Source organism: Oncorhynchus mykiss, chromosome 12 (assembly GCF_057628025.1).
Source record: "Oncorhynchus mykiss isolate SJ-2025 chromosome 12, ASM5762802v1, whole genome shotgun sequence".
NCBI classification, from domain to species: Eukaryota; Metazoa; Chordata; class Actinopteri; order Salmoniformes; family Salmonidae; genus Oncorhynchus; species Oncorhynchus mykiss.
This window is the reverse complement of record NC_143033.1, coordinates 9,060,132-9,086,882: the sequence shown is the minus strand read 5'-3', so window position 1 is coordinate 9,086,882 and position 26,751 is coordinate 9,060,132. Positions and strand designations below refer to the sequence as shown.

General features: G+C 43.2%; 1 protein-coding gene across 5 annotated transcripts in view; it reads left to right on the top strand.

The window, feature by feature from the left end:
• ptpn13 (protein tyrosine phosphatase non-receptor type 13) overlaps nucleotides 1-26,751 on the top strand; it is a 166,280-nt gene that overhangs the window by 21,484 nt on the left and 118,045 nt on the right. For all 5 annotated transcript variants that reach the window (XM_090191624.1, XM_090191627.1, XM_090191626.1 and 2 more), the window contains exons 2-5: nucleotides 5,969-6,088; nucleotides 24,355-24,521; nucleotides 26,254-26,319; nucleotides 26,476-26,661. In XM_090191624.1, the coding sequence (XP_090047750.1) occupies nucleotides 5,974-6,088; nucleotides 24,355-24,521; nucleotides 26,254-26,319; nucleotides 26,476-26,661 (534 nt within the window). In that variant the 5' untranslated portion in view covers nucleotides 5,969-5,973. The remainder of the gene's footprint in view (nucleotides 1-5,968; nucleotides 6,089-24,354; nucleotides 24,522-26,253; nucleotides 26,320-26,475; nucleotides 26,662-26,751) is intronic.

The window sequence follows — 26,751 nt, the reverse complement described above, 5'->3', positions numbered from 1 at the left end:
GTATACAGAGAAGAGTCGGTCCGAAACACAGCTCCTGCAGCTTTGAAAACGTTCAATAGCGAACTCCATTAGAGACTGCCGGCTAGCTGGTCTTTAATAGCGACCTCCATTTGAGACTGCCGGCTAGCTGGTCTTTAATAGCGACCTCCATTTGAGACTGCCGGCTAGCTGGTCTTTAATAGCGACCTCCATTTGAGACTGCCGGCTAGCTGGTCTTTAATAGCGACCTCCATTTGAGACTGCCGGCTAGCTGGTCTTTAATAGCGACCTCCATTTGAGACTGCCGGCTAGCTGGTCTTTAATAGCGACCTCCATTTGAGACTGCCGGCTAGCTGGTCTTTAATAGCGACCTCCATTTGAGACTGCCGGCTAGCTGGTCTTTAATAGCAACCTCCATTTGAGAATGCCGGCTAGCTGGTCTTCAATGTCTCTCGCCTTACAGGGAATTCTCAACTAAGTGAACAAAAGAGCATTGCAAAAGCCGAAATGTGCCCTTTTACATCCTCATAGTGGTGAGCACGAAAGCAATGTCTTTGCACGTACTGTTGGTAGCAGCATCGGCTAACCATGGTAGCTATAGAACACAGTTCCAGCCAGGTCAGATTACAGGGGGAAAAGCAACAGCTAGCAGGGAATACAGCCACAATTAGCATGGGACACCTTCGCGGTCCCATCCACAAGGGCTAACCACGTCGCGGACTGTGTTCAAGCTGTTCATGGGAAACCCTGCTAGCTTAATACTGATAGCTACCAGCGAGGCTAATAGCTAGCTACGGCAAACAACTTCAGGCTTTTTGGTCTGGCAGTATCCCGGGACAGATGGTAGCGGTCGCAGGTTCTAAAATCTAAAAGTGTATATAAATCAAACTTTTGTAAGGAAACAACTTTACAAATAAAAAATACAACCTAAGGTCTTGTTAAATCCACTTCAATTAAAGGATTTAAAAAATAATAATATAAGCCTTGAAAAATGAATTTTGTATGTGTTCTGTAAAAATGGGCAAGACAAAAATATTTAAGTGCCTTTGAACGATGGTAGTAGGTGCTAGGCGAGCTGGTTTGTATCAATAAGTGCCAAGCTGTTGAGATTTTCACGCTCAACAGTTTGTGTATCAAGAATGGTCCACCATCCAAAGAACATCGAGCCAACTTGACACCAACAGTGGGAAGCATTGGAGTCAACATGGGCCAGCATCCCTGTGGAACGGTTTTGACACCTTGTAGAGTCCATGCCCTGACGAATTGAGGTTGTTCTGAGGGCAAAATGGAGTACAACTTAATCTTAGGAACCTGTTCCTAATTTTTTGTGAACTAAGTTTTCAGCCTTGTATGCATGTAAAGTTCCTAGTGGAAGGAATATAATAAATACTGACAGTAATGTACTAATGGTAATATATAAACTCAGAAAAAAAAGAAATGTCCCTTTTTCAGGACCCTGTCTTTCAAAGAGAATTTGTAAAAATCCAAATATATCTTCATTGTAAAGGGTTTTAACACGACGCTTGTTCAATGAACCATAATCAATGAACATGTCTAGGACACACGTTCCGTTAACGGAACCCCCCCCCCCCCCCCAACATTCCGCAGAAAATATTTTTTCTAAATATTTAACTTTCACACATTAACAAGTCCAATACAGCAAATGACAGATAAACATCTAATCTACCCATTGTGTTATATTTTTTTAAAATGTTTTACAGCGAAAACGTAACATATATATTAGATCACCACCAAATCCAAAAAACACACGCCCATTTTTCCCAGCCAAAGATAGTCACAAAAGCAGAATTAGAGATAAAATGAATCACTAACCTTTGATAATCTTCATCAGATGACACTCATAGGACATCATGTTACCCAATACATTTATGTTTTGTTCGATAATATGCATATTTATATCCACAAATCTCGGTATACATTGGCGCCATGTTCAGAAATGCCTTGAATATCCGAAATAATTACAAAGAGCTACGTCAAATTACAGAAATACTCATCATAAACTTTGACAAAAGATACATGTTTTACATATAATTAAAGATACACTAGTTCTTAATGCAACCGCTGTGTCAGATTTTTAATAAACTTTACGAAAAAAGCATACCATGCAATAATCTGAGACGGCACTCAGAAGTAACAACATTTCTCCGCCATGTTGAGTCAACAGAAATACGAAATTACATCATAAATATTCCCTTACCTTTGATGATCTTTCATCAGAATGCAGTGCCAGGAATCCTAGTTCCGCAATAAATTGTTTTGTTCGATAATGCCCATTACTTGTGTCCAATTAGCTACTCTTGCTAGCACGTTTAGTTCACATGTCCAAAAGCTGGCGCTGGTCCAGGCGAACTCGGACAAACTTCAAAAGGTTATATTCCAGGTCGAATAAACTGGTCAAACTAAGTAGAGAATCAATCTTCAGGATGTTATTATCATATCCAATAACGTTCCAACCGGAGCATTTGTTTTTGTCTACAGAGTAATGGAACGCATGGCGATATCAAGAGTAATGCGCTTAACCAGAAACTGGCATTCTGCCAGACCACTGACTCAAATAGCTGCCATCCGGTCCCACATCACACTAGAGGCTTCATTCCACGTTCTACTGACTGTTGACATCTAGTGGAAGGCGTAGGAAGTGCGAACAGGTTCATATCTTACTGGGATGTGAATAGGCGATGAGTTGAAAATCAACCAGCCCCAGAATTTTCACTTCCTGTTTGGAAGTTTGCCTGCCCTATGAGTTCTGTTATACTCACAGACCTAATTCAAACAGTTTTAGAAACTCCAGTGTTTTTTTTTATCCAATAGTAATAATATGCATATATTAGCATCTAGGACAGAGTAGGAGGCAGTTCACTATGGGCACGCAATTCATCCAAAGTGAAAATGCTGCCCCCTATCCCTAAAAAGTTAATGAACATGCACCTGTGGAATGGACAGATGGAAGGCAATTAAGGTCACAGTTATGAAAACTTAGCACACTAAAGAGGCCTTACTACTGACTCTGAAAAACGGCAAAAGAAAGATGCCCAGGGTCCCTGCTCATCTGCATGAATGTGCCTTAGGCATGTTGTATTCGGCGCACGTGACAAATAAACTTTGATTTGATTTACAAGGAGGCATGAGGATTGCAGATCTGGCCAGGGCAATAAATTGCAATGTCCGTACTGTGAGATGCCTAAGACAGCGCTACAGGGAGACAGGACGGACAGCTGATTGTCCTCGCAGTGGCAGAGAGTGTAACCACACCTGCACAGGATCGGTACATCCGAACATCACACCTGCGGGACAGGTACGGGATGGCAACAACTGTCCAAGTTACACCAAGAACGCACAATCCCTCCAATGCTCAGACTGTCCGCAATAGGCTGAGAGAGGCTGAACTGTGTGCTTGTAGGCCTGTTGTAAGGCAGGTCCTCACCAGACATCACCGGCAACAACGTCGCCTATGGGCACAAACCCACCGTAGCTGGACCAGACAGGACTGGCAAAAAGTGCTCTTCACTGACGAGTCGCGGTTTTGTCTCACCAGGGGGAATGGTCGGATTCGCGTTTATCGTTGACGGAATGAGCGTTACACCGAGGCCTGTACTCTGGAGCAGGATCAATTTGGAGGTGGAGGGTCTGTCATGGTCTGGGGCGGTGTGTCACAGCATCATCGGGCTGAGCTTGTTGTCATTGCAGGCAAACTCAATGCTGTGCGTTACAGGGAAGACATCCAGCATGATAATGCCACCTGCCATACTGGTTGCGTGATTTCCTGCATGACAAGAAAGTCAGTGTTCTACCATGGCCAGCGAAGAGCCCGGATCTCAATCCCATTGAGCACATCTGGGACCTGTTGGATCAGAGGGTGAGAGCTAGGGCCACCCCCCCCCCCCCCCCCCAAAATGTCTGGGAACGTGCAGGTGCCTTGGTGGAAGAGTGGGGTAACATCTCACAGTAAGAACTGGCAAATCTGATGCACTGCAGTACTTAATGCCGGTGGCGGGCACTCCAGATAATCAATCAAATGTATTTATAAAGCCCTTCTTACATCAGCTGATGTCACAAAGTGCTGTAGAGAAACCCAGCCTAAAACCCCAAACTGGTGTAGAAGCATTGACTGTTACTTTTGATATTGACCCCCCCCCCCCCCCCCCCCCCCCCCTTTGTTCAGGGACACATTATTCAATTTCTGCTAGTCACATGTCTGTGGATCTTGTTCAGTTTGTCTGTTGAATCTTATATGTTAAGTTTGCTGAAAAATAAACACAATTGACAGTGAGAGGACGTTTCTTTCTTTTTTCTGAGTTTACATGTTAACAGGAGTAATAGTGACCAGTAGCAGGATAAATAGATACTAATGTATACATGTAAACAGGAGTAATAGTGACTAGTAGCAGAATAAACAACAACTAATGTAATGACACTCAATAATCAATGGACAGCAGGGTAATGGGGTTATTTAATCGATAATCATTTTAGCAGCAGCGTAGGTTGTCTGAGTGTGTAGAGAGAGTCCTGTGGATGGGCACAGTCAGTGTGGATAGTCTGTAGTAGAACAGTAGTTATCTATTTAACCGTTTAGAAGCTGTGTGAGTCTGTTGGTCTGAGCCTTGGTGTACCGGTACCGCCTGCCGGACTGTAGCATGGAGAACAGTCCACGTTTCGGGTCTTTGGTATTTTTTTGGGGGGGTGGTTCTCATATATAATAGTCTCCTGTGTTCATGGAGGGGGTTGTTATTCCTCACACTCCCTGGTTTTTATAAGTATGTCAGCGGGCTGTTGCGTTGTGTCAGCGGGCTGTTGCGTTGTGTCAGCGGGCTGTTGCGTTGCGTCAGGGGGCTGTTGCGTTGCGTCAGCGGGCTGTTGCGTTGCGTCAGGGGGCTGTTGCGTTGCGTCAGGGGGCTGTTGCGTTGCGTCAGCGGGCTGTTGCGTTGCGTCAGCGGGCTGTTGCGTTGCGTCAGCGGGCTGTTGCGTTGCGTCAGCGGGCTGTTGCGTTGCGTCAGCGGGCTGTTGCGTTGCGTCAGGGGGCTGTTGCGTTGCGTCAGGGGGCTGTTGCGTTGCGTCAGGGGGCTGTTGCGTTGCGTCAGGGGGCTGTTGCGTTGCGTCAGGGGGCTGTTGCGTTGCGTCAGGGGGCTGTTGCGTTGCGTCAGGGGGCTGTTGCGTTGCGTCAGGGGGCTGTTGCGTTGCGTCAGGGGGCTGTTGCGTTGCGTCAGGGGGCTGTTGCGTTGCGTCAGGGGGCTGTTGCGTTGCGTCAGGGGGCTGTTGCGTTGCGTCAGGGGGCTGTTGCGTTGCGTCAGGGGGCTGTTGCGTTGCGTCAGGGGGCTGTTGCGTTGCGTCAGGGGGCTGTTGCGTTGCGTCAGCGGGCTGTTGCGTTGTGTCAGCGGGCTGTTGCGTCAGCGGGCTGTTGCGTTGCGTCAGGGGGCTGTTGCGTTGCGTCAGGGGGCTGTTGCGTTGCGTCAGGGGGCTGTTGCGTTGCGTCAGGGGGCTGTTGCGTTGCGTCAGGGGGCCGTTGCGTTGCGTCAGGGGGCCGTTGCGTTGCGTCAGCGGGCCGGTGCGTTACGTCAGCGGGCCGGTGCGTTACGTCAGCGGGCCGGTGTGTTACGTCAGCTGGAGGGGAGCAATATGTGATGGGAGACCTAGCCCGTATTACAGTGCTGGTGTTGTAGTGACATCGCATTCTTTATCCTCTTTCTCTCCTCTCCCTTAGCGGTTTTAAAACTCACGTGGAAGAATGAATCACATAACATAAGATCTGTTTACTGGAGATCCCCACTCCCTGGAATTAACACCCCCCTCCCCCCAATTACAACAAACCACTAAGCTAAAGTATGTTTTAAATGTATTAGATATTTCTGTTCCTCCGGGATGATGCAAGTCCATTATTTTTGGGTTTTGTTATAATTGCAATATACTGTAAGCCCCTGTCCCCACTTAGCTCGTTTTAATAATAATGTGTGTTTATATTTTCTCCTCCCAGGGACGATGCATGTCTCTCTGGCTGAAGCTCTGGAGGTGCGAGGAGGTCCCCTTCAAGAGGAGGAGGTGTGGGCTGTCCTCAGTCAGAGTGCTGATAGCCTCCAGGAGCTATTCAGAAGAGGTACGTTGATATAGCACCCAGCACAGCCAGAAGAGGACTGGCCACCCCTCATAGCCTGGTCCCTCTCTAGGTTTCTTCCTAGGTTCTGGCCTTTCTAGGGAGTTTTTCCTAGCCACCGTGCTTCTACACCTGCATTGCTCAACTGTTTGTGGTTGTAGGCTGGGTTTCTGTACAGCACTTTGAGATATCAGCTGATGTAAGAAGGGCTTTTATAAATAAATATGATTGATTACAGTAATCACAAGATTCATCAAAGTTTCAGTACCCCCTGAGACGAGGGTGTTGAGCAAAAAGTGAGTCTGACGTTATTCAGTGAAGCCACTGCAGCCACGACATATCGCTAGGTAACCAGAGTTCACTGTGTATACCTTAGGGAGTGAGACTGCTGAGAGCTCTCGTTGTCCAGACACAATCTACTTCTTCCAGCGCTCACCAGAGAGCGATTCAGAGGTGTGTGTGTTCGTTGTCATCCAGTTCCCCCGGTTTATCTGGTCTGATTGGACGAGTTGAAGCCTTTTTATCTTTCTGTCATTCTCTGTTCTTTCATTTCTTTCTCTCCATTCTCAGCATAACCATCCTTGTTATGTTAACTGTTGTGTATCGGCCTCCATTTTGTTTTCCTCAAACAAAAAGGCCACAAAATACCCTCTGTTTTCTTTTGCCTCTCTTTCTATCTCTCTCTCTATATTTTCATCTCATTTACACATTTCCCAGAAAGTCTATGGTCCTGTTGAGACAGTGACCCAGGATGGTGGTTTATTTAAATGACTCATGATTCTTATCTGCTATATCTCCAATGTCTCCATGGTAACTATATATTTTTTTATATGCAGTGCATTCAAAGTATTCAGACCTTGACTTTTTCTACATTTCGTTACATTACAGCCGTATTAAAAAATGTATGAAATTGTTTTTTCCCCCCTTATCAATCTACACACTTAACCCATAATGACAAAGCAAAAACAGATTTTTTTTCAAATGTATAAAATTTGTCAAACTGAAATATCAATCAAATGTATTCATAATTCATAACTCATAATCAATTGTAAATGAGAACTTGTTCTCAACTTGCCTACCTGGTTAAATAAAGGTAAAATAAAAAAATAAAAATAAAAAATAAAGCCCTTTTTACTTCAGCCGATGTCACAAAGTGCTATACAGAAACCCAGTCTAAAAACCCAAACAGCGAGCAATGCAGATGTAGAAGCATGGTGGATAGGAAAAACTCCCTAGAAAGACCAGAACCTAGGAAGAAACCTAGAGAGGAACCAGGCTCTGAGGGATGGCCAGTCCTCTTCTGGCTGTGCCGGGTAGAGATTATAACAGAACATGGCCAAGATGTTCAAACATTCATAAATGACCAGCAGGGTCAGATAATAATAATCACAGTGGTTGTAGAGGGTGCAACAGGTCAGCACATCAGGAGTAAACGTCAGTTAGCTTTTCATAGCCGAGCATTCAGAGTTAGACGGCAGGTGCGGTAGAGAGCGAGTCGAAAACAGCAGCTCCAGGACAAGTGAACAGGTCAGGGTTCCATAGCTGCAGGCAGAACAGTTGAAACCGGAGCAGCAGCACGACCAGGTAAATGTTATATCAAGTCCACATCAGTATTCAGACCCTTTACTCAGTACTTTGCTGCCAAAGGTGCTTCAACAATTACAGCCTAGAGTATTTTTGTGTATGACGCTACAAGCTTGGCACACCTGTATTTGGGGAGTTTCTCCCATTCTTCTCTGCAGATCCTCTCAAGCTCTGTCAGGTTGGATGGGGAGTGTCCCTGCACAGCTATTGTCAGGTCTCTCCAGAGATGTTAGATTGTGTTCAAGTCCGGGCTATGCCTGGGCCACTCAAGGACATTCAGAGTCTTGTCCCAAAGCCACTCCTGTGTTGTCTTGGCTGTGTGCTTAGGGTCGTTGTCCTGTTGGAAGGTAAACCTTCACCCCAGTCTGAGGCCCTGAGCGCTTTGGAGCAGGTTTTCATCAAGGATCGCTCTGTACTTTGCTCTGTTAATCTTTGCCTCGATCCTGACGAGTCTCCCAGTCCCTGCCGCTGAAAACATCCCCACAGCATGATGCTGCCACCACCATGCTTCACTGTAGTGATACTGCCACCACCATGCTTCCCCGTAGGGATGGTGCCAGGTTTCTTCCAGACGTGACGCTTGGCATTCAGGCCAAAGAGTTCAATCTTGGTTTCGTCAAACCAGACAATCGTGTTTCTCATGGTCTGAGTCCTTTAGGTGCCTTTTAGCAAACTCGAAGCGGGCTGTCGTGCCTTTTCCTGAGGAGCAGCTACCGTCTGTACACTCTACCGTAAAGGTCTGATTGGTGATCAGATTGGTGATTGGTGGAGTACTGCAGAGATGGTTGTCCTTCTGGGAGGTTCTCCCATCTCCATAGAAAAACTCTGGAGCTCTGGCAGAGTGACCATCGGGTTCTTGGTCACCTCCCTGACCAAGGCCCTTCTCCCCCGATTACTCAATTTGGCTGGGCGACCAGTTACAGGACGATTCATGGTGATTCCAAACTCCCATTTCAGAATGATGGAGGCCACTGTGTTCTTGAATCTTCAATGCTGCAGACATGTTTTTGTACTGCTCCTCAGATCTCAACACAATCCTGTCTCGGGGCTCTACGGACAATTCCCCTGACCTCAGCTTGGTTTTTGCTCCGACATGCACTGTCAACTGTGGGACCCTACATAGACAGCCTTTCCAAATCATGTCCAATCAGTTGAATTTACCACAGGTGGTCTCCAATGAAGTTGTAGAAACATCTCAAGGATGATGAATGGAAGCAGGATGCACCTGAGCTCAATTTCGAGTCTCATAGCAAAGAGTCTGAATACTTATGTAAATAAGGTATTTCTGTTATGTATTTTAATACATTTGCAAAAAAATTGTAAACATGTTTTTGCTTTGTCATTATGGGGTATTGTGTGTAGATTGAGGATTTGTTTAAATACATTTTGGAAAAAGGCTGCAACGTGGTGGGGGGGGGGGTCCAGGGGGTCTGAATACTATGTGAATACACTGTAAAGGTATTGTATAGCATATGTAAGTACAATTTCATCACAATGCATAATGCAATTAATTAATTCACCCCCCCCCCCCATGTGTTACATACACATGTACTCTGAAAAAAAGGCAATGCATACAATCAGACAAACGATCAACAACAAAAAATGTATTAATGTTAATAAACATTTCACTCATTACTTTATTATTATTATTATTATGACCATGATTTGGATGTGGGAATGCTAGATGTCTTCTTTTGATGTCAAGTAAAATCTGGTCCAAAGGGATCTAGCTACAAGGAACATAAATAATGAACTAACTCATTAAAAATCGTTGAAATGATTGCGTTTATATAAGGAAGTAATTAAATGAATTGGGCCATGAACAATGGATTTCACATGACTGGGAATATAGATATACATCTGTTGTTCACAGATACCTTAGTAAAAAATGTAGGGGCATGGATCAGAAAACCAGTCAGTATCGGGTTAGGGTTAGGGTTAGGGTTAGACCATTTGCCTCATGCAGGGTGACACATCTCCTTCGCATAAAGTTGATCAGGCTGTTGATTTTGGAATGTTGTCCCACTCCTCTTCAATGGCTGTGCGAAGTTGCTGGATATTGGCGGGAACTGGATGATGCTCTCATACATGTCATCCCAGAGCATCCCAAACATGCTCAATGGGTAAAATGTCTAGTGAGTATGCAGGCCATGGAAGAACTGGGACATTTTCAGCTTACAGGAGTTGTATACAGATCATTGCAACATGGGGCTGTGCATTATCATGCTGAAACATGAGGTGATGGTGGCGTGGATGAATGGCACGACAATGGGCCTCAAGATCCCATCACGGTATCTCTCTGCATTCAAATCACCATCAATAAAATGCAATTGTGTTTGTTGTTCGTAGCTTAATACCCATACCATGACCCCACCGCTGCCATGATGAGGCACTCTGTTCACAACGTTGACATCGGCAAACCGCTTACCCACGTAACGCCATCGGTTGAAGCTGGGATTCATCCTTGAAGAGTATACTTCTCCAGCATGCCTGTGGCCGTCGAAGGTCAACGTTTTCCCACTGACGTCGGGTTACAACGCCAAACTGCAGTCAGGTCAACACCCTGGTGAGGACGACAAGAACTCGGATGAGCTTCCCTGAGAGCGTTTCTGACAGTTTTTCATCAGCAGTCTGGGTGGCTGGTCTGACGATCCCGCAGGCGAAGAAGCCGGATGTGGAGGTCCTGGGTTGACGTGGTTACAGTTGTGAGGCCAGTTAGACGTACTGCCAAATTCTCTCAAACTACGTTGGTGGCTTATGGTAGAGAAATTAACATTAAAATCTCTGGCTACATCTCTGGTGGACATTCCTGCAGTCAGCTTGCCAATTGCACGCTCCTTCAACTTGAGACATCTGTGGCATTGTGTTGTGTGCCAAAACTGTACATTTTTAGTGGCCTTTTATTGCCCCCAGCACAAGGTGCACCTGTGTAATGATCATGCTGTTTAATCAACTTCTTGATATGCCACACCTGTCAGGTGGGTGGATCTTCTAGGCAAAGGAGAAAGGAGCTTTTCTGGGATTTTATTTCAGATCATGAAACATGGGACCAACACTTTACATATTGCGTTTTTATATTTTTGTTCAGTGTATATATTTAATTTATCCGCAGTGTTTAAAGTAGGGGGGACGATCTGATTTCAAGAATGTTAGATATGTTTTTGCTGCAAGCTCATGCGGATCAATATATTGATTTCATGGATCTAGTTCACTAGTCCCAAACAGAAACAAGCTAGGCATGAGAGATATATACATCTGTTAACTTTGTGTTGTTTACTAATTCCTAAATCCATGTCCACAAACGTGATTAATAAGTATCCTTTTTGCTTCTTACAGCGCCATCAAAGGAAAGACGTTTTGGCATTCCATTCTCGCTGTCATACTTTGATTCCACACACCCCTCTGATCCTGTGTTACTTTGACCTCTCCTCTACCATGTCTCTCCTCTACCATGTCGCTCCACTCCCGTCTCCTCTACCATGTCTCTCCTCTCCCGTCTCCTCTACCATGTCTCTCCTCTCCCGTCTCCTCTACCATGTCTCTCCTCTCCCGTCTCCTCTACCATGTCTCTCCACTCCCGTCTCCTCTACCATGTCTCTCCACTCCCGTCTCCTCTACCATGTCTCTCCACTCCCGTCTCCTCTACCATGTCTCTCCACTCCCGTCTCCTCTACCATGTCTCTCCACTCCCGTCTCCTCTACCATGTCGCTCCACTCCCGTCTCCTCTACCATGTCGCTCCACTCCCGTCTCCTCTACCATGTCGCTCCACTCCCGTCTCCTCTACCATGTCGCTCCACTCCCGTCTCCTCTACCATGTCGCTCCACTCCCGTCTCCTCTACCATGTCTCTCCACTCCCGTCTCCTCTACCATGTCTCTCCACTCCCGTCTCCTCTACCATGTCTCTCCACTCCCGTCTCCTCTACCATGTCTCTTCACTCCCGTCTCCTCTACCATGTCTCTCCACTCCCGTCTCCTCTACCATGTCTCTCCACTCCCGTCTCCTCTACCATGTCTCTCCACTCCCGTCACCTCTACCATGTCTCTCCTCTACCATGTCTCTATTCTACCATGTCTCTCCTCTACCATGTCTCTCCACTCCCGTCTCCTCTACCATGTCTCTCCTCTACCATGTCTCTCCTCTACCATGTCTCTCCTCTACCATGTCTCTCCTCTACCATGTCTCTCCTCTACCATGTCTCTCCTCTACCATGTCTCTCCTCTACCATGTCTCTCCTCTACCATGTCTCTATTCTACCATGTCTCTCCTCTACCATGTCTCTCCATGTCTCTCCTCTACCATGTCTCTCCTCTACCATGTCTCTCCTCTACCATGTCTCTCCACTCCCGTCTCCTCTACCATGTCTCTCCTCTACCATGTCTCTCCACTCCCGTCTTCTCTACCGTATCTCTCCTCTACCATGTCTCTCCTCTACCATGTCTCTCCACTCCCGTCTTCTCTACCATGTCTCTCCTCTACCATGTCTCTCCACTCCCGTCTCCTCTACCGTATCTCTCCTCTACCATGTCTCTCCTCTACCATGTCTCCTCTACCATGTCTCTCCACTCCCGTCTCCTCTACCATGTCTCTCCTCTACCATGTCTCTCCTCTACCATGTCTCTCCTCTACCATGTCTCTCCTCTACCATGTCTCTCCTCTACCATATCTCTCCACTCCCGTCTCCTCTACCATGTCTCTCCTCTACCATGTCTCTCCTCTACCATGTCTCTCCTCTACCATGTCTCTCCTCTACCATGTCTCTCCTCTACCATGTCTCTCCTCTACCATATCTCTCCACTCCCGTCTCCTCTACCATGTCTCTCCTCTACCATGTCTCTCCTCTACCATGTCTCCTCTACCATGTCTCTCCACTCCCGTCTCCTCTACCATGTCTCTCCTCTACCATGTCTCTCCTCTACCATGTCTCTCCACTTCCGTCTCCTCTACCATGTCTCTCTTCTACCATGTCGCTCCACTCCCGTCTTCTCTACCATGTCGCTCCACTCCCGTCTCCTCTACCATGTCTCTCCTCTACCATGTCTCTCCTCTACCATGTGTCTCCTCTACCATGTCTCTCCACTCCTGTCTCCTCTACCATGTCTCTCCTCTACCATGTCTCTCCTCTACCATGTCTCCTCTACCATGTCTCCTCTACCATGTCTCTCCTCTACCATGTCTCTCCACTCCCGTCTCCTCTACCATGTCTCTCCACTCCCGTCTCCTCTACCATGTCTAGATCATCAGGTGTTAGTCACAGTTGGTGACACAGCGGTTACAGCCGAGAACTGTGTTGATAGGCTGTTCACAAGACAGGTTCCCGACAGGGGAGTAATTGCCAAGGTCAACCAGTAAGTGAAGTTTCTAGTCAGAAAGGCCACATTTCTAGAGAAAAAGGGACCTTGAAAACACTTGCAGCAGTGTTCCTTGCAGCCTCACTTTGGCTGCATACTCTGCAGCCTCACTATGGCTGCATACTCTGCAGCCTCACTATGGCTGCATACTCTGCAGCCTCACTTTGGCTGCATACTCTGCAGCCTCACTATGGCTGCATACTCTGCAGCCTCACTATGGCTGCATACTCTGCAGCCTCACTTTGGCTGCATACTCTGCAGCCTCACTTTGGCTGCATACTCTGCAGCCTCACTATGGCTGCATACTCTGCAGCCTCACTATGGCTGCATACTCTGCAGCCTCACTTTGGCTGCATACTCTGCAGCCTCACTTTGGCTGCATACTCTGCAGCCTCACTATGGCTGCATACTCTGCAGCCTCACTTTGGCTGCATACTCTGCAGTCTCACTATGGCTGCATACTCTGCAGCCTCACTTTGGCTGCATACTCTGCAGCCTCACTTTGACTGCATACTCTGCAGCCTCACTATGGCTGCATACTCTGCAGCCTCACTATGGCTGCATACTCTACATGGTACAGAAGCTTCCATTTGTTCATTTAAGAACAAGCTACAGGCAGCTCAGGCTATAATGTCAAGGGTCGTTCTGAATCTTCTCCCTCGGGCTCTTGTTGGCCCTTCTCAGCTCAGTGTACTACGGTGGCTATCAGTTGATGAAAGAGTCATTCAGCAGACGCTTGAATTAGACCATGAATTTGTGCATGGTACAGTCCCCCAGTATCTGAAGAGCTGTCTTACTACTGTTAGAGACTGTCATTCCTACGCCACGAGAGGCAGTGCTACAGATTTTGTGCCATGTCGGTTCAAGAGCGGTACGGGCCAGAACACGTTTTTAAATATGGAAGTGGAGAAAAACTCCATGGCTGAGAAGCCGTTTCTGCCAGTCTTTTGGTTCAAAGCCACTCTACGCACGCACACACACGTAGAGTGGCTTTGAACCAAAAGACTGGCAGAAATTGTTTCTCAGCCATGTGTTCTGCCCTGCACTCTGTGTGTGTGTGTGTGTGTGTGTGTACACACACACACACCTTAGCCAAATACATTTTAACTCCAGTTTTTCACAATTCCTGACATTTAATCCAAGTAAAAATTCCCCCCTTTGGAAATTGCTCCCAAGGATGAACCAGACTTGTGGAGGTCTACAATTATTTTCTGAGTTCTTGGCTGATTTCTTTTGATTTTCCCAAGATGTCAAGCAAAGAGGCACTGAGTTTGAAGGTAGGCCTTGAAATACATCCACAGGTACACCTCCAATTGACTCAAATGATGTCAATTAGCTTATCAGAAGCTTCTAAAGCCATGACATCATTTTCTGGAATATTCCAAGCTGTTTAAAGGCACAGTCAACTTAGTGTATGTGAACTTCTGACCCACTGGAATTGTGATATAGTTTGTAAGTTAAATCATCTGTCTGTAAATAACTGTTGGAAAAATAGTGGTTGTGTGTGGTTGAAAGTGGTTTAAAAAGTGGTTTGAAAAATTAGAGTGGTTGAAAAATTAGTTTTGTCTCCAACCTAAATGTATGTAAACTTCTGACTTCAATTGTATGTATGTGTGTGTGTGTGTGTGTGTGTGTGTGTGTGTGTGTGTGTGTATTTTTTTTTTGTGGATGTTGTGTATGATTGCGTGCATATCAGAGTGCCCATGTCACTAAGGTTTCTGCCACTAACCTAGCAAAAGAGGACAACAATAGAAACATGTCTCTGACTCTGTGTAATTCTATTACATGTATTAGTTGCCTGGCCTGTATGTATTTTAAAATGGTAAATGAAATGCTGAACAAATGACATGGTGTTTCAGGAAGATGCAGTATGTAGCTACCTAATTGGTTTGCGAATATTCCCTAAACCGATTTTGTAGGCTCACGAGTCAAAGGACGTAACCACCTACTCTTGTAAAACTTGTTTTATTTTATTATTTGTTTGTTTTTATTATATTTGAGCCAAATAAGCCTACTGTTTGGTGTGAGATAAATCATAGCAGATGTCAAACAGAATATGTCATAGTTCTAATGCCCGGTCAAGATATAAAACACACACTTTCTTCCAAACCACAGCGATCCTGCCTCTAGCTAAGTTAGCCAGTTACCTCACTCAATGTGGAAATATTTGTATTTGGCATTCTAAGCTCTGGATGCATCTCAATTGGCTCCCTATATAGTGCACTGAGCACTATTGGCCCTTGTCAAAAAGAGTACACTATATATAGGGAATAGGGTGGGATTTGAGACTCGGTCTGTTAGCGCTTCCATATGATGGTTTGGCATTCCTAACGATGGAACTGCTCTTGAGCATTTCAGCCTTTAAAAAAAAAAAATTAAAAGAAAGAAAAAATATATATATTTTAATGGACTTCTGTGATTTGAGGTTCTCGATCCATTTTTGATTCATGAACATATTTAAAAGTGAATCCAAAATGACTTGCTGAACTATTTCATATGAGCTGTTAAGGGAGTAAAGTTGTCTCAACAGTGCATCTCCAGTGAACCATGCTTTCTTTACTTCATTCTAGGTGGCCTTCTCACCCTCCGTTGATCCTTCAATGAAAACAATGTAGCCTATATTTTGTAGTGCGATGTTCAAGGAAATGTGTGGCAGATTGACATATAGAAATATCATTAATTATATTTTGTTCTATTGATTTGACTAATTTCTCATCTCCAACAAATGGCCTATTGAGCTTTGAGATGTTCCACAATGCAAGCTGCTGGTACCTCAGCCTGCACAACCCCAGTGTTCAACAGATAAGGATAGGGGGGGGGAGGAGGGGTTGTGGTGCTGGCCAACAGACTTTCATACAAAGGATGCTTTATTGTCCACTGCCTGTGGTCTGTATTGACAACATGGCGGTTCAAAGGGCTCTGCTGCCTTTGGTCGGTCTCTCGGGCCGTGGGCCGGTCTGTCTTGAGTGCCAGCCAGCCCTTTTGACCACATGCTGGTCATCTATGCGAAGGCCCTTGATGTCATCATCAGACCGGTCACACTGTAGAGAGAGAGAGAGATGGCAGACTCTTTGTAGGTTGTCTGCGTCACTAGGGTCAGAGGACAATACCCAGCTTCTGTCATATGATCCTTCAAGTTCCGGTAACTTTAAAATAAATAAAAGGTTTTCAGAGAAATCTCAGTTGGAGGATTCTGTTCCTGATTCCGGGAATCCTCCAACAGGATTTTGCTAACCTACTTCTTCTGAGTCAGTCTCCTTCCTCCCTTTTTGACTCAGGCCTGCCCAGTGTGGTTATTGTGTAATTGGCCTGTACCTTCAGGGTGGTGGGGGTGATAGTCTGGCATGCGGCTTCAGAATGCTACTGTCCTTGGTTAATGAATGTGAAATGGAGCCTTGGTCTTGGCTCCTCATACATACAGTGGCATCAAGAAGTATTTCCCTCATTTTCTCAACTTTTTTTGCATATTTTAGTCACTGAATGTTATCGATCTTCAACCAAAACCTATTTTTAAAGAGAACCTGAGTGGACAAATGAGACCAACATATAGATACTCCGCCCCATTTATTTAGTAAAGCGTTATGCAACACCCAATGCCCCTGTGTGAAAAAGGAATTTGACCCTTTACACTCAATAACTGGTTATGCCACCGTTGGCTGCAATGACTGCAACCAAGCACTTCCTGTAGTTGTTGATCAGGGCATTTGACCTTTTTTGACTGTTCTAAGCAGCCGCATGATTTTCCCCCTGGTACTCAAATAAAAAAAAGAAGCTATTTTTAGAACAAAGGCTGTACTGGGGAAAAAAAATGCACATTTATCTATAGACTAACTGTGTGTGTGTGTGTGTCGAACATTTCATTCTAAAATCATGGGCATTGACATGGCGTTGGTCCCCCCCCCCCCCCCCCCCTTTGCTGCTATAACAGCCTCAACTCTTCTGGGAAGGCTTTCCACTAGATGTTGGAACATTGCTGCAGGGACATACAGCCACGAGCATTAGTGAGGTCGGGCCTGATGTTTGAGGTCAGAGCTCTGTGCAGGCTAGTCAAGTTCTTCCACACGGATCTTGACAAACCATTTCTGTATGGACCTTGTTTTACGGGTGTGGCTGAAATAGCCTATTCCACTAATTTGAAGGTGTGTGGGGTGTGTGTGTGTGTGTGTGTGTGCAGTACCAGTCAAAAGTTTGGACACCTAATCATTCAAGGTTTTTTCTTTATTTTTTACTATGTTCTACATTGTAGAATAATAGTGATGACGTCAAAACTGTGACATGGAATCATGTAGTAACCAACAACAAAAAAGACAGCAAATGTAAATAGTTTATTTTTTATTTTTTACAGTATTTGAAAAGAAATATGATTTCTGGTTGAAGATATAGTTTTGACATCAGTTTGAGTGTTGAACTACTTATACCTATCTCTACTCTGGATATATTTTGGCCTACTCTTCCATGCAGATCTGCTTTAACTCAGTGACATTTATGGATTTTCCAGCGTTAACTGCTTGTTTCAGGTCCGGCCACATCTCGCTCGGGTTTAGGTCTAGACTTTGACTAGGCCATTACAGAACTTTATTTCAATGTTGCTTTTCAGATGTAGACTTGCTTGTGTCTTTTTGTGTCATGGTCTTGTTGCATGACCCAGCTGGGCTTTAGCTCACGGACGGATGGCCTGACATTCTCCCTTGTAGGAATTCAGATTTTTCAGAGCAGAATCCATGGTTCATTTATGGTTCTTTCAATGATGGCATGTCGTCCAGGCCACGCGGCAGCAAAGCATCCCCCACACCGTGATACGAACACCTTCATGCTTGACGGTTGATAGGAGGTTCTTACTGAGGAATGCAGTGTTTGGTTTGTGCCAGACATAACAGGACCCATGTCGTACAAATTGTGACCTCATGTGCATGGTTATGGAATGCTGAGTGAAGGATTTGCAATGAGAACCATATGTAATTGAAGTAACTTCTTACTACAATGGTCCAGAACATTCCCCTACCATCAAAACAAACAACCATCCACATTGAGATTGCATGCTCTACTGTGTCCTTGGTTAGTTGATGGGAATGTTTATTAGCCAATCGGAATCCTGTGCATGTCAACCATGTCCAAAAAGCCTTCATTTTATACATGTAATCATACATGACTATACCAAACATTAGCAACACCTTCCTAATATTGAGTATCACCTCCCCCCTTTGTCCTCAGATTCTGGCCTATGTTGACTAATGCTTCCCACAGTTGTGCCAAGTTGACTGGATGTCCTTTGGGTGGTGGACCATTCTTGAAACACACAACTGTTGCGTGTGGAAAAACTCAGCAGCTTTACAGTTCTTGAGACAAACCGTTGCTCCAGGCACCTACTACCATTACCCCATTCAAAGGCACATAAATATTTTGTCTTGCCCATTCATCCTCTTAAAGATCCTTCTTCAACCTGTCTCCTCCCCTTCACCTACATTTAAAGTGGATTTAACAAGGGACCTCAATAAGGGATCATTGCTTTCACCTGGATTCACCTGGTCAGTCTGTCATGGAAAGAGTTTTGTACATGCATGTACAATGCCTTCAGAAAGTATTCATACCCCTTGACTTACTCCACATTTTGTTACAGCCTGAATTAAAAATGGATTAAATAAAACATTTACCATCTACACAATACATAATGACAAAGTGAAAACATCTTTTTAGACAAATGTATTAAATGAAATACAGAAATATCTGATTTACATAAGTAAATCCCTGAGTCAATGCTTTTTATAGAAGCACCTTTGGCAGCTGTAACACGGAACCCAAACCGGCTGCATCATGCATACATTTATTTTGTCCCCCCACACCAAACGCAATCACGACACACAGGTTAAAATATCAAAACAGACTCTGAACCAATGATATTAATTTGGGGACAGGTCGAAAAGCATTAAACATTTATGGCTAGTTAGCTTGCACTTGCTAGCTAATTTGTCCTATTTAGCTAGCTTGCTGTTGCTAGCTAATTTGTCCTGGGATATAAACATTGAGTTGTTATTTTACCTGAAATGCACAAGGTCCTCTACTCCGCCAATTAATCCACACATAAAACGGTCAACCGAATCGTTTCTAGTCATCTCTCCTCCTTCCAGGCCTTTTCTTCTCTTGACTTTATATTGCAATTGGCAACTTTCATAAATTAGGTGCATTACCGCCACAGTTCTCATTTGTCTTTCAGTCACCCACGAGGGTATAACCAATGAGGAGATGGCACCTGCTTCTATAAACCAATGAGATGGGAGAGGCAGGACTTGCAGCGCGATCTGTGTCAGAAAAAGGACTGATTTTCTATTTTAGCCCTTGGCAACGCAGACGCTTGCAAGCAGTGTGGGTGTAATAATTGAATAACATAGATTTCTAAATTTATTTTACAACGTGAGCGGTGTGGTCAGCCTGGAAGTCTCTAAGAGCTCTGCACACCTGGATTGTACAACATTTGCCCATTTTTATAATTTTAAAAATTATTCAAGCTCTGTCAAGTTGTTTGTTGATCATTGCTCGACAACCATTTTCAAGTCTTGCCATCGATTTTCAAGATGATTTTTAAGTCAACTGTAATTAAGCCACTAAGGAACATTCAATGTAGTCTTGGTAAGCAACTCCAGTGTAGATTTGGCCTTGTGTTTTAGGTTATTTTCCTGCTGAAAGGTGAATTCATCTCCCAGTGCTTGTTGGAAAGCAGACACAACCAGGTTATCCTCTAGGATTTTGTGCATATTCCGTCACTTTTAAGCCTAAAAACCTCTAGTCCTTGCCGTTGACGATCATACCCATAACATGATGCAGCCATCACCATGCTTGAAAATATGAAGTGGTACTCATTGATGTATTGGATTTGCCCCAAACATAACACTTTATCAGGACAATAAGTTAATTTCCTTGCCATATTCTTTGCAGTATTATTTAAGTGCCTTGTTCCAAACATGATGCATGTTTTGGAATATATTTTTATTCTGTACAGACTTTTTTCCCCCTCTGTCATTTGTTAGTTATTGTGGCGTAACTACAATGTTGTTGATCCATCCTCCAGTTTTCTATCACAGCTATTAAACTCTAACTGTTTTAATGTCACCTCATGGTCAAATCCCTGAGCAGTTTCCTTCCTCATCGGCAACTGGGTTAGGAAGGACTGAAGGACACCTGTGTCTTTGTAGTGACTGGGTGTATTGATACGCCATCCAAAAACCTAATTAATAACTTCACCCTGCTCAAAGGGATATTCAGCGTCTGCTTTTATTAGTTTCTTTTGTTATTTTTACACATCTACCAATCGGTGCCCTTTTTGTAAGACATTGAAAAACCTCCCTGGTCTTTGTGGTTAAATCTTTGCTTGAAATTCACTGCTCTCCTTACGGACTTCAGTTATCTGTATGTGTGAGGTACAGACACTGGGTAGTTAGTGAACAAATCATGTTAACCACTATTATTGAACATAATGAGTTAAGCAAAATTTCACTTTGACATGATGGGGTATTGTGTGTGTCGATCTGTGACAATCTTAATACATTTTACATTCGGCCTGACAACAAAATGTGGAAAAGTGAATGGGGTGTGAATACTTTTTGAAGGCTGTGTGCGACTGTGATTTTTATTTGCTTGTAGTCCTCTATATATATTATATCTATATTATTATATACCAGTGTCCTACTTTTGCTAACAGATTCATCAAGTTTTGTTTTTGTGGAAATAAACCAATTGATTGCAGGTGTTACGACTGGAGGGTACAAGTAGAGACCTTAGTTCAACCCAGCCCCCTATATTATTCCTAGTCAGGAATGTGTCCTGCTCTGAGACGAACCTAAGAAACGATACCCTCTGTCTATATCCCAAATGGCTGCCTATGACATGCTCTACTTTTGACAAGGTACAATTTCCTTTTTACCCAAGGAAGTGCACTACGTAGGGAACACAGTACTATTCTGTTTCCAACGTTATGGCTGTGACAGAGCAACACCGTCTGTCCAAACACTAAACCTTCACCTCCAGTGATGCCATATATAGCCTACTTTGTGTAAAATAGTCGTTTGTTTGTCAGGTTTATTAGTTACTTACAGATTTTGTTAGCTACCATGTTAGTGGGAATGGAGTTGTTTAACTAGGTTAAGTAATGTGTTGGGTTTTTGTGATTTAAGTGGCTTTTCTTTCTGCTTATCACTTCAACAGTATGATCTAAAAATGAAAAAAAGGTATTGTGGTGATACCCAGTGCCCTCAAAGCTTGTTTAGTTCGTGCGATTTTTAAAAACTGATAGCTGGCTAGCATGATACTGTACAGTTAGCTGCCTGCCTGCTATTTTTAGAGCGCTAGCTACTCCCTGGCCTGGCCCTCTGCCTCATCATTGATCTGAGTCCCAAACCCTGATAACAAAGCTTATCTGATGGTACTGCCTGACTGGAGTAGTTTAAGCCTGAATCCAAAATGGTACCCTGACTATATATAGTGCACTCCTTTCAACCAGGGCCCCTGTGGCTGTTGGCTTGCAACGTCAGGGTTGTGGGTTCGATTCCCATGGGGGACCAGTATGAAAATGTCTGCACTCACTACTGTACTTTGCTTTGGATAGGAAGGTCTGCTAAATGACTAAAATGTTCATGTCAAGTATATAGGGAATAGGGTGCAGTCTTACTGTGGGATCTCCTTCAAGTGCGTTGAGTGTTAGGGTTGTTGGACTGCCTTTTTGTCACTTTGTTGAATTTTTATCAAGTATGGGTGTTGCCTTAACTCAAGTGTTTATGATGGTAAGGATAGGGATTGGAGTTACAATGGCATCCAGGTCTTTGCAAGATGGTCAAAAATAATTCAACAGGAAACATCCTATTTACTTTGTGAATTCCAGTCTTTGAAAAAATGTTGTACTTCATAACCTTTCTACTTTTTTTTCCTTCTCTTCCTCTCGGAGGAGGAAAAATATCAGTCATTCAAAGAAAGGAATTTTGCAGTGCAGCTCTAACATTCCTTTGTATATTTTTAAGATGTTAGTTCAGTGTAACTCAACCTCCTGAGTTTTTTGCTTTGTAGGAAAGGAGAATTACTCCATTTCTGTGAAGGCCCATTTCTCTCTGTCACACCTTTTCAAACAAGAGTTTTCAAACAAAAATCGTTTTTTTTTTGTTGTTTTTTTGCCAACTTGATCGTCCTAAACAACATTTCTTTATATCTGAAAGGTATTGGCGGCGACCAAGCCTCTACTTTTTTATTTCCGCCAACCAACCTAGTCATGATTGCGGTAAAGTTCTGCCTATGGCTTAGTATGAAATGTAGCTGTAATGCAGAGGCTCTTAGGTTCTTGATGGTTGCTAGGCGGCAGCAGTTAACCATCCTCCTGGCGTTTCTAAACTTTGGCTAGCTAAGCTCATGCGCAGAAACACGTCATCGGGTGTAACGATCATCTCATGCCGAACTGCAGATGTGCCAACTAAAGGCACGCCTTAGTTTTAATTTTCGTCAATAAAAATGTACTTTCACGAAGTTGGAGTAATAATGGGACTTAATAATAATAATGAATTTCCCAAAACATTCTTTCCTACTGACCCCCATTGTAAAACAGGCAACTTCCTTGTTGATACATTTTTGCGGTGTTTCCTCTGAAAAAATGTGTGTGCATTTCGGAGTAAAATGTACTTTTAAAAAGTCACTAGAACTGAGCTTCTCAGTCCTTCTATATAAAAAATGATCCGGGGGAGGACACCGGACCCCCAAAACAAGGAGGGGAAGGACTTCTCCTTAAACCCCCCCCCTGTTTTCGGGGTCCCTCCCCCAGATATTTTTTTATTTAGGACTTTCTACTCCAAAATGAATTACATTTAAAAATAATAATTTCCACCTCCCAGAAATCAGCCTAATAATATATTGGTAAAATTATGTTATCAATGTATACACTTCAACATATTGGCTATAAATAAATAGGCTGAGGCATGGGGTTGCGGATCTGCATTTACCCTACTGGGTTAATTATTAGTTAGATCCCAGATGTGATCATTTTAACTACTTTGCATCCTATTGATTTTAATTTTATGCCCTAAAAAATGCATAAAGTGAGAATAATGTGGGCCTACCTGTTAGGGTAACTTGGGGTAACATGCCACCTGCCTGTACTTCTCACTTCTCGTCACTATTTTTCCTCCCAACTCTTTCCCTGGTTGCCACTACTCTAAAAAATTTAATCGGTCTCATCGCAATTTAAGTCAGTCCCTCAAAAATAAGAGTTTTGGTGGCGTATTACTCTACAATTGACCTGTCACATTTAGCCCCTCTCTCCCCTATCCATTTGACCCGTGTCACATTTAGCCCCTCTCTCCCCTATGCACTTGACCTGTGTCACATTTAGCCCCTCTCTCCCCTATGCACTTGACCCGTGTCACATTTAGCCCCTCTCTCCCCTATGCACTTGACCCATGTCACATTTAGCCCCTCTCTCCCCTATGCACTTGACCCGTGTCACATTTAGCCCCTCTCTCCCCTATGCACTTGACCCGTGCCACATTTAGCCCCTCTCTCCCCTATGCACTTGACCTGTGTCATATTTAGCCCCTCTCTCCCCTATGCAATTGACCCGTGTCACATTTAGCCCCTCTCCCCTATGCACTCATGATGAATTGCTGAGTTGTAATGTGATTTTAACCATGATGCTACTAAAAACGGAGTTTAAAATAGTGCAGTTAGTGCATATTTAGGAATTGACAAATAAATAAAGTAGGAATGGAATGCTGGGAATTAACAAAGGGCATTTTAAAAGGGCTGTTTTCCTGCGATCGCAATAATTTGTTGTTCATTAACTGCTTGTCAGAATGCAGGTTTCCCTCCCTGTGGCACTCGTTACTTGAATGCTCCTCAAGAGTAATGTTTCTCTCTGAGGACACAACGAGCGGACTAGGTAAATAGGTTGCAGTATTGTACCATGGGGGTTATCTGACTTTTCTCTATACATTACTCATTTTGTTGTCAGAGGAAAAGTAAATGTGGACTGTTCTAGCATCTTCAAACTGCGCCAGGACAGAAATGTTCAATTTTTTTTGGCATGGCGGCAATAATTTTGCCTTGGCTCAGTGCTACAGTTGAATGAGTGCAGTGGAAACACTGACTTTTTAAAAAAAATCTATATATTATTGACGGGTGTTTTATTTTCATAACGCTCTTAATCCATAACCATAGTAAATCATCATACCTGCAGGTATGAAAAAGTCTCAGCTAAAGCAACTGAAGTCCCTAACCATTGAGATTCATGATGATGTGCTGTGTTACTGTTTTTATTGAATGAAGACTCTCCGGGTCCCCTCTAATCCCATGATGTCTCCCTCCAGACCCCTCTGCCCTGGGCTTCATCATCTCTCCCTGGTCCCTGTTGTTGATGCCCTCAGGGAGCATCTCCTTCACAGACGAGAACGTGACGCAGCAGGACCTGAGGGCCTTCACAGCTCCAGAGGTCCTGGAGGGAGTCACTCTCTCCTCTCTGTCAGATATAGAGAAGGTATTTATGATACTGTATATTATTATGTTAGAAGGTGCAGTGGTCAAACAGGAAAATCAATTGTTTTCCACCATTTTTTAAATTTTTCCCAGAGTGTATTTCAGAAACATTTAAAATAAGAAGTGTTTTGTGTAGGCTTAACCTGGCGTGACTTTTTGATAACCGTGCAAATCTCTCTGACAAAGTTGACCTCTTATGGATGGTTATATTTTACTCTCGTATTTGTAAATGCTAATGAGCATCAAAGTAGACATGTAAAACTTTCCTGTCTCTCTGCCTCTCGCTCTCTGCCTCTGTCGTTTCTCTTCGCTCTCTCTCTCTCTCGTTCTCATAGAGAAGATACTGTATTGTTGCAGTAGCAACACATCTATTAGTGGGGTTGTTGCTTTGTGTGTGTGTATATAAAAAAAAAACAATGTCAGTCAAAAGCATAACAGAGCGTGCTAGGGTTGGGGTCAATTCCATTTCACTTTAATTCCTGAATTGACCCCAACATGCCTCCTATCTCTGGCCAAGAATCACACACCTCAACACACAGGGCTGTACACAATCAATAGTGACTCCACTGTAACTGCATTAGGCATTAGGCTTAGGTTAGGCTACAATAAGGTTTCGATTCTCATTTATAATAGAAATACATTTGAATGAGATATATATGTATATATATGTATATGTATATGTATATGTATATGTATATGTATATGTATATGTATATGTATATGTATATGTATATATGTATATATATATATATATATATATATATATATATATATATATGTATGTATATATGTGTATATGTATGTGTGTATGTGTATGTGTATGTGTATATATATGTATATATATGTATATATATATATGTATATATATATATATATATATATATATATATATATATATATATATATATATATATATATATATATATATATATATATATATATGTATATATATGTATATATATATATATATATATGTATATATATATATGTATATATATATGTGTGTATATATGTGTATATATGTATATATATATATATATATATATATATGTATATATATATATGTATATATATATGTGTGTATATATGTGTATATATGTGTGTATATGTATATATATATATATATATATATGTGTATGTGTATATATATGTGTATATGTATATATATGTGTATGTGTATATATATGTATATATATGTGTATGTGTATATATATGTGTATATATATGTATGTGTGTGTGTGTGTGTATGTATATATTACAACGTCCTGTGCTTTTCTCTTTTAATTGCACTATAAATGCCATGCTCTGTATAATTACAGAGAGGACATGGCAATTGTGAGGGGTTTGCGAATCACATTCATAACTCAAGAAACTGTAGTTTTACTCTTTAAGCTTGTGGCGAACTCTGACTGTTCCTAAGACGTTCAAGGCTATGATGTTGCGTTCTTTGGCGATCCTCTAGTTATTCTTTCCTTCACCAAGCCTAACTCTGAGGGGAAGCTAATCCTCTGCTCTGAGGGAGCTTTCCTGCAGAATTGTATGGAATGGAAAAGGTTTGGATCTCGTCGCTTAGTTTCAGAACAGAACAAAGGGTCAGAATATTGTTGTACTAGTCAGACGAGAGCTAGTCCTCTACCTTGTTTTTTTTTTTTTTCAACTACAGCTGCTACCTTTTTTGTGTCTAAAATGATTGGAACCACTTATCCTGTTTTTTTTTAATTAATTTTCCACAGATGCACATGTACTCTCTTGGAATGACCTTGTTTTGGGGAGCTGACTATGAGGTTCCACAGAGTCAGGTACAGCTGCAACATTCATAATCCATAGATGATATATTCACAAGTTGGAAACGGATCAGCAATCATGTTTTTCTATTTGCAGAAATTATGTTTTATGTATACTTCTCTTCCCGTGTATGTGTTCGTTAACCCCTCTCTGACGTCTGTCTGTCTCAGCCCATGAAGCTGGGTGAGCACCTGAACAGTATTCTCCTCAACATGTGTGACGACACCACCCTGAGCCGTATGTCTGTTCTCACCGTAATGGACGCCTGCAGCACACACATCAGAAATTCTAGCTGCGAACCCTCCTTCACACACATCAGAAAGCTGGTCCGACTGGTGTTGGGCAGCCTCTCCCAGGTAAACAACTACAACACATCACTGTTAGCTAGTGTTGGAACATTTTATAATGGACCTGTGGGTTTAATACCCCTTATTCTTAACAAAATA